Below are 12,256 nucleotides of genomic sequence, written 5' to 3'. Positions count from 1 at the left end.
TTGCTTATATTAAAATGAAATGGAAACAGGGGCATGGCTTATTTACAGTGTTATCGTTCAGATATATGTAATCATTTCATTTAATAATGTTCCTCAAGAAGAGTTAATAGCAGGCCACAACACCTGTTGCAGCAGCACAGGTGGTCTACAGGGAACAAAGTTTGGGCTCCCTGAATTAGACCAAACTGCCTGTAATCCATTGGAATTAACCACTGCTGAGCATGACTGTTCTCACACAAACACTCCTCCGTATCCCCCTGGGACACTGGCTTTTCAGGGGGCACTCTTTTATTTAAGGTCAGAAAATGTTGTGACCGTACATGCATTTACGATCACAGTACGAGAATGTACTAATGCTAACAGTGCTAATAAGCCTGCGGAATTGAATGGTGCAGTGTGTTTGGAGAGGCTGAAAGCAAATTCTTGACAGTGAAATGGGTTGTGCAGGGAGGGAGCCTTCCTTTGCTTTCATTTATAATAAAATTTCCAGTGCCTATCCCCCTGGATTGCCTTACACAGCATCCACTCCACTGCCAGGGGTGATAACCCATTAGTTGAGAAACACTGGAGAAGGGATATAGGGAATCAGGATGTCTGAATTCTATTCCTGGCTCCTCCTATGTAGCCTGGGCAGATGAGTCTCTCTGTGCCTCAGTTTCCAAAAATAGGGACAATGCCAACCTGACAGGATGCTGCAAAAATGACATAATTGTAGCTGGATAAAAAGAGGGACCTAATTGGACACTGCATGTGGACCACCTGTGGACTCTTCATATTTGATTCAATGGCATGGCTCAGATTACAACGGGCTGCACCGGGGATTGACTGCAGGGAACATAATCTGGCCTCAGTGGACAAAGCTCTGGAGAACTGTTGAGCGCGAGTCTTCCTGCTGCGGAGGAGGAAAGATGTTGTTACAACAGAAACATGAGGACCAAAGCCATCTCCGAAGTCAGCAGCTCACCGAGGGGTTGGGGAGCAACCCGTGGGGATGGCCTGTCCGTTTCACTATGAACAATCCAGGAGGCAGCTTGTGCAAAAGGTGACTTTATTGAACCATCCGTGCACAGTCACCACAGCTCTCTCACTAGTCTCTCCTATTTTCTTTCGCCTTCACCGAGATGGCAGGGTGTCCAGAAAGACCACGGGGGGGAGGGGAGCAGCTTACAGCAGCAGCAGACTGCGCAGCTCCTGGGAGGAGGTGACAGGCAGGGAGCAGGCAAAGTTTTCACAGAGATAAGCAGTGGCTTTTCCGTCCTTCCTCTCCAGGGAGGAGAGAAAGGGCAAGTGGTGGTACAGGAATCCAGAGCTGTCCCCGTCCGCCAGCATCAGCACCTGGGATAAACAGAGGTGGAGCGGGTCAGGGATGGCGTGCGAGGGTGAACACAGACGTGAACCATTCAGCTCCCCTTCCCCACCCTGGGATATGCCAGTGCTGACTATCTCAGGCCTATGCACGTTAGGAGAGCCAAGGATGGAAGGCGAAGAGAACCAGAGACAGTTCTTAGGGCATGTCCCACTGAGCTCACTCTCAGCGAGCCGCTGTTGGAAAAGCCCCAGTGAAGGTGTTTCCACGACCTCCCGAGCCAGTCTGCCCCCCTGCCCTACTGTTCTTAGTTAGGAAGGTTTTCCTGAGATGTAATGGACATTTGCACTGCTGCTATTTAGTAACTTTGTGTATCTGTGCTAGGGCTGCAAGGCCTGGGTCTGGCTGGTTTGGAAGAGGGGGATGTGCTAGTTATTTGCAAAGCTGCTGTAAAAAAAGTGGGAGAAAAGTTCTCTCTTGCCACAGAGGGCAGGACAAGAGGCAACCAGTTCAAACTCCAGCTGAGCAGATGTCCATTACATCTCAGGAAAACCTTCCCAACTAAGAACAGTAGGGCAAGGGGGGCAGACTGCCTTGGGAGGCTGTGGAAATATCTTCACTGGGGCTTTTCCAACGGCGGCTGGAGAGCCACCTCTCGGATGGTGTAGACACCAAATCCTGCACCGTGGTAGGGGGTTAGACGAGATGACCCTTGTAGTCCCTTCCAGCCCAATGCTTCTATTTCAGAGAGCGCTGGCCCCTATGCACCAACCAATGCTGCTGGAAGAATGTGGGACCACTAGCTGCCCCCATTTCTAGCCCTCTCCCTCGACATGGCGTAGCCTGCCTGACCCAGCCTGCTGCCCTCCTCCCCTTGTGCATGGCTCCCAGGAGGCCTTAACACTCCTTTGTCTCTCTTAGAGACAAAAGCCGGACCAAGCCCTCCCCTCCACAGGGAGCACAGGAGCATACGGCCAGCGTCCCTCCATGCAGGTCCTCTCCTCTCCTCCTGTCTGCGATAATTTAAGGCGCCAGCCTGCAAGGTGCTGATCCTTGCCACCCACCACTCCAGCACCCTGCTGGTACGTTGTGAGAGCTCCAGGACAGGTGGGCAGCCGGAGAATGCGAGAACTGGAAGGGGCCTCGAGAGATCATCCAGCCCAGTCCCCTGCCCTCCCGGCAGGCCCAAGAGCCTACCTGTCTGTCAAGCGCCATGCACCCAATAGTGTTGCAGGGCCAGCCTTTGGCGAAAGCTGTCTCACAGGGGCCTTAGCGCAATGCCAGGTGGGGTCTGGAGAGGGCTGGGCATGCACTGTTGAGCATCACCTGGGAAGCTGTGTGCAGTGACAGGGGCTATACGGGGAAGGGCTGGCATGTAGTGAGGGTACTGCCTGGGAGCTCAGTGTGCAGTGAGGGGCACTGCTCAGAGTCTCAGGGTGCAGTGGAAGTCCAGGAGCTCACTGTGCAGTGGGAGACACCGCCCAGGGGCTCAGTGTGCAGTGGGAGATACCAGGGGCTCAGTGTGCAGTGGGAGATACCGCCCAGGGGCTCAGTGTGCAGTGGGAGATACCAGGGGCTCAGTGTGCAGTGGGAGATACCGCCCAGGGGCTCAGTGTGCAGTGGGAGATACCAGGGGCTCAGTGTGCAGTGGGAGATACCGCCCAGGGGCTCAGTGTGCAGTGGGAGATACCGCCCAGGGGCTCAGTGAGCAATGGGAGATACCAGGGGCTCAGTGTGCAGTGGGAGATACCGCCCAGGGGCTCAGTGTGCTGTGGGAGATACCGCCCAGGGGCTCAGTGTGCTGTGGGAGATACCGCCCAGGGGCTCAGTGTGCTGTGGGAGATATTGCCCAGGGGCTCAGTGTGCTGTGGGAGATACCGCCCAGGGGCTCAGTGTGCTGTGGGAGATACCGCCCAGGGGCTCAGTGTGCTGTGGGAGATACCGCCCAGGGGCTCAGTGAGCTGTGGGAGATATTGCCCAGGGGCTCAGTGTGCTGTGGGAGATACCGCCCAGGGGCTCAGTGTGCAGTGGGAGATATTGCCCAGGGGCTCAGTGTGCTGTGGGAGATACCGCCCAGGGGCTCAGTGTGCTGTGGGAGATATTGCCCAGGGGCTCAGTGTGCTGTGGGAGATACCGCCCAGGGGCTCAGTGTGCTGTGGGAGATACCGCCCAGGGGCTCAGTGTGCAGTGGGAGATACCGCCCAGGGGCTCAGTGTGCAGTGGGAGATACCGCCCAGGGGCTCAGTGTGCAGTGGGAGATATTGCCCAGGGGCTAAGTGTGCAGTGGGAGATACCGCCCGGGGGCTCAGTGAGCAGTGGGAGATACCGCCCGGGGGCTCAGTGAGCAGTGGGAGATACTGCCCGGGGGCTCACTGTCCTGTGGGAGATACCGCCCAGGGGCTCAGTGAGCAGTGGGAGATACCGCCCGGGGGCTCAGTGAGCAGTGGGAGATACCGCCCAGGGGCTCAGTGAGCAGTGGGAGATACCGCCCAGGGGCTCAGTGAGCAGTGGGAGATACCGCCCAGGGGCTCAGTGAGCAGTGGGAGATACCGCCCAGGGGCTCAGTGAGCAGTAGGAGATACCGCCCAGGGGCTCAGTGAGCAGTGGGAGATACCGCCCAGGGGCTCAGTGAGCAGTGGGAGATACCGCCCAGGGGCTCAGTGGGAGATACCGCCCAGGGGCTCAGTGTGCAGTGGGAGATACCGCCCAGGGGCTCAGTGAGCAGTGGGAGATACCGCCCAGGGGCTCAGTGTGCAGTGGGAGATACCGCCCAGGGGCTCAGTGAGCAGTGGGAGATACTGCCCAGGGGCTCAGTGTGCAGTGGGAGATACCGCCCAGGGGCTCAGTGTGCAGAGGGAGATACCGCCCAGGGGCTCAGTGAGCAGTGGGAGATACCGCCCACCGGCTTGGGTTCACAATGGGAGATACTGCCCAGGGGCTCAGTGTGCAGAGAAGGGCACAGCCAGGGGTGGGTGTGCAGTGAGGATGCCACGTGGGGTGCTCAGTGTGCTGTGAGAGTTACCACCTGTGGTCTCAGTGTTCAGTGGGGAGCTGTCTGGGGAGGGTTGATTTGCAGTCCATGGGAGTAGGGGGGTGCCCAGCCAGGGGGTCAATGCTCATTCGAATGTGGAGTTGCACGACCTCGCCCTGTTGGCTCCTGGTGAGGAGCGGCTGTGCGGCCGGCTTAGCCCATCATTGTGCTGGGCCGTTTGCTGGAGCGGTGGCTAACTTTGCTGCAAACTCATCCAAGCCCTGTTTATTCGCCAAATGAACTCTGCTCAACAGCACTGCTGGCAACGCCGCCCACCCCCACCACCCCGCAGGCGCCAAACTCCCTGCTCTAATTGAACTCTAATGGCATTAATCACTTTTCAGCCCTGCCAGCTTCCTGCAGGCAGGTGTCAGAGCCGCAGCCTGGACAGACCCCAGCTGGCTGACGAGTTAACGCGCCCCCCTTCGATTCTGTGACATTTGACGTGGAGCCAACTTCCTAACCGTGGCAGCAGCTCAGGACCCGGTTCCCCTCTCCGGCCAAAGGCTGCAGGCTCAGCATTGGCGCCCTGGTGTAGGAGGCCATGACACCGGAGGCTGTAAACCAGGGCAACAATCCTGCCACTGGTGGGTCGTGCTTCAGGGTAAGATTTTGTCGCCAATATTTTTAGTATAGCCATGGGCAGGGAGGGCCCCTGGAGCTCTGGGCTGGCCCCACGGGTCAGAGCTCCAGGAGCCCGCACTACCTGTGGAGGCTCAGAGCTTGGGGGCCCTGACACCTGAGGCAGCAGGGGTACCCCCCATTTCCCAGCCCCCAGGGCACTCAGGGACCCTGCAGCACCTACCCGTGTGGGGCTAAAATGATAGCAGTCTCTGGAAGTCACCGATTCTTTGCTTCCTGCCACCCTCAGTGACAAAACCGTGGCCTTATTCTTGGTCCGCATGGCAGCGGGGCAATTTTCTTGCCAAAATGCTGATCCTCCTTCCCCATCAGCGCCTCTGTTCTCTCGCAGTGCCCTGGCTCATCTGCTGTGGGCCGGGACATACTGCCAAGGGGTGGGAGGAAGCCCATTTTCCCCAGCCAGCCTATTTGCCAGTGCCAGAGAGGAAACTGCATTCCTGCGCTGTCTGCCCAGCCAGCCCTTCATACCAGCACCCCAGGAGTCCCTTGCCAGTGCGGTGGCGGAGAACAAGCAGGATTCGCCCACTCCCTTCCTACAGCCTTAACTCCAGCTGCCCGCCAGATGCTTCGCTAAGCTTGCTGGCCAGTTTGGCCATGAAGTCGGCTCCTACTCCTCCCATCTCCCCTCACTCTGCTGCCTGGCCAGCCCTCTAGTCACACCCCAAACGTTCCCTTCTCTCTCCCCGTGTCCCTTTAATGAGATCCTCACACGGCTCTGGACTGTCGGCTACGATCCCTCCGCCTCTGCCAGCAACTCCCTCTGCACACACCTCTCCGTGCCCCCGTGGCCTCTGCACACTGCTCGGGCCCTGCCCGGTGAGCGAGGCTCCCAGCCCTGTGGGCAGGCACCAGCTGTTCTCCCGCACAGGCAGACTTCACACTCATTCGGTGACTTCCCGCAGCGCCTGGGAGGCAGTTTGTGTCCGCGCGGAACGGAGAACTCCACGGCCAGAAGCAACTGGAGGGGCTCAGGGCTCCCGCCACAAAGTGGCCAGGTCTCCTCCTATTTGGAATCCTATTCTCAGCCCCGAGCTCCCCATGGCTGCGGTGCTAATTAGCGGGTCCCACAGACAGTTTGCAATTAGCCTCGCTGGGGGTTGGTGGCCAAAGCGAGGGGTTGGGCCTGGCAGTAGAACCTCACGGGTACCGAGCACCAGAGACTTGCTGGGGTTGGTCAGGAGGGAAGGTTAGACATGACGGGCCAAGGTGAAAGCAAAGGGCTTCTGCCAGAGCCCATCTCCCCACAGCATGGGGGTGCCATGCTGGCCATACCGTAAGAGAGAAGAGACCCGGGCAGGAGGAGACAGGAGCAGTAAGACTGTCACCCCGCCCCTGTGCGGAGATGCCATGAGGCAGGTGTGACGTGCGTGATCAGCGAGGTGCCAAGGGGCCCTCTCCTGCTGCATCGACCGGCTCAGGGCTTCCCATCAGCGGCCGGGCATGTGCCCGCAGCAAGGGGGATTTCCTGATGGAGGAGGAGAGTGTGGAACTCGCTCTCACCCACAAGCCCTGGGCTCCCCAACAGCACCCAGCGGCAGACAGCACGGCTCTTCTCCCCAGCTCGCTGCGTGCCCCGCTGCCAGAAACCAGCACGAACACAGGCACACGCTGCAGCCACGTGGAGATCACACCCAGTGCACAGACACACTCCTCCTGACACCAACACGCACCTCCCGCCCCAACCCAGCAACCGCCACACAGCTCACACTCACACCCAGTGCACAGACACACTCCTGACACCAACACACACCTCCCGCCCCATCCCAGCAACCGCCACACAGCTCACACCCACACCCAGTGCACGGACACACTCCTGACACCAATACGCACTTCCTGCCCCAACCCAGCAACCGCCACACAGCTCACACTCACACCCAGTGCACAGACACACTCCTGATACCAACACAGGCCTCCTGCTTCAACCCAGCAACGGCCACACAGCTCACACCCATACCCTGCGCATGCACTCTTGACACCAACACACACCTCCCATTTCAACCCAGCAACTGCTGCACAACTCCCACCCACACCCCTGAGCAGACACACTCCTGACACCAACACACGCCTCCTGCCCCAACCCAGCAACCACCGCACAGCTCACACCCAAACCTCTCAGCATATGCACACATCAATACAAGTGTATACCTCAGAACACAACCATGGCACAGATCACACTACTAACCCCTGAACACACACACTCCCCAATAACAGCCTACATCAACCCCCTCACGGACCACACCAATTCTTAAAACACACACGCAGGCACTGACACATCACACCTAGTGCAGGAAGCACAGCACAGAGCATGCCCATACCTCCCCCCCGACACTCACTCACAACACCCAAGAGCAGCACCTACTCCACACATCACCCCAACTTGTGTTTACACTCGACACACATCAGCTCACCTGCCAGGCAGGCACAGATCCCGTCTGCTGACGCACACTGCACCCTTCCAGCTCCACTCACATCGCACTGAGCCTGCTTCAAACCCTGCGAGCCACATCCCCCCCAAACACACACCTGCCCTGTGCTAAAGCCCAGGGTTTCCTCCAGACTCCTCACCACCAGGCCTCCGCCCCATGCACAGACCTGAGCAACCTCCCCCCACCGCCTTCTCTCTGGCATGGCTGCGTGCCCCAGACATGCCCCCTGACCCCAACAGCTGTCCTGCTGCATTCCCCTCCATCTGGGCAGGCCCCCTCCTCACACAGCGGCCACTGCTGCCTCCTACAGACCATCCCTCCCCCCAGGTGCCTTCCATCAGCCTGCTCCAGTCTCCTCCACAGGGGCCTGCAGCTAGCTGCCCCCTCCCTGGCTGGCAGGGCCCACTTCCCTGCCTCTGACTCCTTCTCCAGAGGGGCATCCTTTCTCTCCCCCCCCTTCTGCCTCCCCCCAGAGTCCCACTGGCTTTGTCTGGAATTAATTCCAGGAGTGATTAATTACCAATTCATATCCAATCTGAAATTCATTATTCATTTTCTCCCAGCCTCCCTGAGGCCCTCTGGCTGGGCCAGGACAAAGCAGGGCCGGTACACTCGTGCTCCATGGAAGGGAGATAATGAAATGCTTCGTAATTATGCCACAGGCCATTAGCAAGCCAGGGAATTAACCCAGGAGCAAGCTCAGGCCTGTTCCATAACTCTGGCACTGACATGTGTCTGCCACAGTCCGGCCACTGCCCTTAGCCCATAGCACTGGGCAGGATCCGGAGGAAAGGACACCAGTGGCTCTTTCCTCCACAGTCCACCAGCCCCTGCTGGCATGGAGAGATGGGGACCCAGGGCATGTTCTCAGAGGGTCAGTGGGACCAAGGAGGGCTGCAGCTCCCTGCTAAAAAAGCACAGCTGGTGGCTGAGCTCTGTGACTTTATGCTCACACACAACTATTTCAGATTTGGTGACAATATATACCTCCAAACCAGTGACACCGCTATGGGCACCCGCATGGCCTCACAATATGCCAACATTTTTATGGCTGACCTAGAACAACGCTTCCTCTGCTCTTGTCCACTAACGCCCGTTCTCTACCTACGCTGCATTGATGACATCTTCATCATCTGGACCCACGGGAAGGAGACCCTGGAAGAATTCCACCATGATTTCAACAGCTTCCACCCCACCTCAACCTGGACCAGTCTACACAAGAGATCCACTTTCTGGACACCATGGTGCAAATAAGTGACGGTCACATAAACACCACCCTATACCGAAAACCTACTGACCGCTATGCCTACCTTCATGCCTCCAGCTTCCATCCCGGACACACGACACGATCCGTTGTCTACAGCCAAGCACTAAGGTACAACCACATTTGTTCCAACCGCTCAGACAGACCAACACCTACAAGATCTTCACCAAGCATTCTTGAAACTACGATACCCGCACGAGGAAGTGAGGAAACAGATTAACAGAGCCAGACGTACCCAGAAGCCTCCTACAACAAGACAAGCCCAAGAAAGAAACCAACAGAACACCACTGGCCATCACCTACAGTCTTCAGCTAAAACCTCTCCAACACATCATCAGTGATCTACAACCCATCCTGGACAATGATCCCTCGCTTTTACAGGCCTTGGGAGGCAGGCCAGTCCTCGCCCACAGAGAAACAGCCAACATGAAGCAAATTCTCACCAGCAACTATACACCGCATCACAGTAACTCTAACTCAGGAACCAATCCATGCAACAAACCTCGGTGCCAACTCTACCCTCATATCTACACCAACGACACCATCACAGGACCTAACCAGATCAGCCACATCATCACTGGTTCATTCACCTGCACATCTACCAATGTAATATGTGCCAGCAATGCCCCTCTGCTATATACATCGGCCAAACTGGACAGTCCCCACGTAAAAGAATAAATGGACACAAATCAGATATTAGGAATGGCAACATACAAAAACCTGTAGGGGAACACTTCAATCTCTCTGGACACACAGTAGCAGATCTAAAGATAGCCATCCTGCAGCAAAAAACTTCAAGACCAGACTTCAAAGAGAAACTGCCGAGCTACAGTTCATCTGCAAATTTGACACCATCATTTTAGGATTAAACAAAGACTGTGAATGGCTAGCTAACTACAGAAGCAGTTTCTCCTCTCTTGGGCTGTGTCTACACTACATGCCTCTGTCGGCAGAGGCATGTAGATTAGGGTTGTAGGCAAAGGTAAATGAAGCCGCGATTTAAATGATCGCGGCTTCATTTACATTTACATGGCTGCCGCGCTGAGCCGACAAACAGCTAATCAGCTGTTTGTCGACTCGCCGCTAGTCTGGACGTTCCACCTGTCGACATCAAAGCCCTTTGTCGGCAGCCCCGTTATTCCTCGTGGAATGAGGTTTACTGGGGCTGCCGACAAAGGGCTTTGATGTCGACAGGTGGAACGTCCAGACTAGCGACGAGCCAACAAACAGCTGATTAGCTGTTTGTCGGCTCAGCGCGGCAGCCATGTAAATGTAAATGAAGCCGCGATCATTTAAATCACGGCTTCATTTACCTTTGCTGAATAAACAAATCTACATGCCTCTGCCGACAGAGGCATGTAGTTTAGACGTACCCTTAGTGTCCACGCATCCAGATCAGCTGCTAGAAGTGGGCTTCACCCTCTCTGACTGAATTAACCTCCTTATCTCTAGCCTTACTCTGGCCTGCATATTTATGCCTGCATCTGGAAATTTCCACTACATGCATCTGACGAAGTGGGTCTTTGCTCCAATACATCTGTCAGTCCATAAGGGTATGTCTACACTAGCTCGTTAATTCGAGCTAGGTAGGCAAATGAGGCGACTGGAGTTGCAAATGAAGCCCGGGATTTAAATATCCCGGGCTTTATTTGCATGTTCCCGTCAGGTCGCCATTTTGAAATGTCACTACCCCAAACTCACTGCCGCACGGCTACATGTTCATTCGAACTAAGTCCTTAGTTTGAATTAACTGTTACTCCTCATTCCACGAGTGCCTCTCACATTGCCCAGGGCCCTGCAAAGTCTACTGCCAGCCCTGCAGCCTACTGAATACAGGGCCCTTGAACGAGTAACAGCAAGAACTACAGCTTCCTTTGAGCTCAACGCATGTTACAAGGGTGGGGGTGTCCCTAAGAGCATGCGTCACAGCAGGGAAAGGATTGCTATTTACACTCCTCTGCGGGGAAATGACCTGCCCCTGCTCACAATGCAAATCAGCGGCCAGTCGGGAACAGGCTGCCCGACTCCCAGCTCTCTAGCTACTCCACAAATCTACAGCCAAGAGTCATGAACTATGAGCTCTCCTGCATAACCACAGCCTATGCAGCACAGTGTTCTGCTTCTCTTCTTGCTCCCTAGCTGCAGGGTAGTGTTGCTGGTGGCTGTTAAAGAGATGCTGTGCTCTGCCCCAGAATGGGCACACTTTGGAGGAGAGCAGGAGTGAGCCATCCGTGGGTGAAATGTCTAAAGATGGGATGAAGATGCTATGTAAAGGTTATTAACCCCTCGTTATCGTGCACCCTTGGCTTGGAATGTTGCCAGATTAAATGACAGGCCTGAGATTCCAGACTTGGATCCCTGCTAGTCCAGCTCAGCTCAGGAAAGGGTTATATGAACACGTCCTTCTGTGTCACTTGCTGATGCTCTCAGGGTATGTCTAGACCAGTGATCCCCAACCTTTTGGGGCTGCTGGGCGCCCGGGGGTGGGGCCGCGCATGAGCCGTGCGCATGGGGCAAGGGCTGCGTGTGCGCTGTGCGCCCGGGATGCAAGAATGGCTTGGACTGGCCCTGATCACTCGGCGGGCACACATAAATGCCCCGGCGGGCGCCATGGCACCCACGGGTACCATGTTGGGGACCACTGGTCTAGACTATAGAGCTTTTCCAGGATACTGGAGGTATCCCGGAAAAGCTCTGCCGTGTCCACGGAACGCGTCTGCTTTTCTGGAAAAAAACCCTCCGAAAAGCAGACGTGTTATTCGGCATCCCTGTAAACCTCATTTCACGAGGAAGAAGAGCTGTTCCAAAAGAGGACGTGTAGATGGGCCAAATGTCGGAAAAGCCTCTTTCGGAAGAAAAGCGGAAAAACCCCCGCAAATTGCAGTTCGCAATTTGTGTAGCTTTTCCCGACTTTTCTTTGTAGGGTAGAGACAGCCTCAGAGATGATTTCTCCCTCCTCACCAAGCATCAGCCCACCCCTCAACCCTGGTATCAGCTGTAAATTCACCAGCTCCCTCATCCTCAACGCCACCTGATCATGACAGAAAGGAATTCACTGGGATGTGTGTGAAGAATGAATTAGTGGAACGACCTAGTTAATTACATTAAAGCAGCCCCGTCTGGCCCCCGGCAGCCCGCTAGCAATGCGGGGGCTGGGTGGGGCTGTTGGGAGATAAGCTGATGTCTCTTAAGCTCCTGCCACAGCTGCTCCCGGGAACCACAAGTCTCCAGAGTGAGAGACTCAGGCTCTGCCTTCGGCTGTGGAATGAGGCGGAGAAATGAAGAGCGGCGGGCAGGGACTGGGCAAGAAGGAGGCACCTGTGATGACCTCCAGGGGAGCAGCCTCCGGCGGTGATGTGGCATCTCCTGAGGGGGGAAAGGCAGTTTGGGCCTAGGCTGCCACCCGGCTCGTTTTATGGGAAAGTTGCTCTGGGGTCCCGGCGTCTGAGCCTGTCTAAATACTGAGCAGCGCAGCTGAAGTGCAAGGAGACAGTTCACTGCCAAGACTAGTGCACGGCCCTGTTGAGAGCAGAGCTCGGCTGGAGGGGCGGCAGTGCTGCCAGGCATGGCCAGGGACCCTGAGGGGG

At 56.2% G+C, this 12,256-nt stretch overlaps 1 protein-coding gene across 4 annotated transcripts in view; it reads right to left on the bottom strand.

The window, feature by feature from the left end:
- Positions 1-1,031: 1,031 nt before the first annotated feature.
- SPATA20 (spermatogenesis associated 20) overlaps positions 1,032-12,256 on the bottom strand; it is a 44,243-nt gene continuing 33,018 nt past the window's right edge. For all 4 annotated transcript variants that reach the window (XM_075903778.1, XM_014574615.3, XM_025185680.2 and 1 more), the window contains exon 16: positions 1,032-1,335. In XM_075903778.1, the coding sequence (XP_075759893.1) occupies positions 1,165-1,335 (171 nt within the window). In that variant the 3' untranslated portion in view covers positions 1,032-1,164. The remainder of the gene's footprint in view (positions 1,336-12,256) is intronic.

Source organism: Pelodiscus sinensis, chromosome 20 (assembly GCF_049634645.1).
Source record: "Pelodiscus sinensis isolate JC-2024 chromosome 20, ASM4963464v1, whole genome shotgun sequence".
NCBI classification, from domain to species: Eukaryota; Metazoa; Chordata; order Testudines; family Trionychidae; genus Pelodiscus; species Pelodiscus sinensis.
This window is presented reverse-complemented; position numbering and strand designations above follow the sequence as displayed.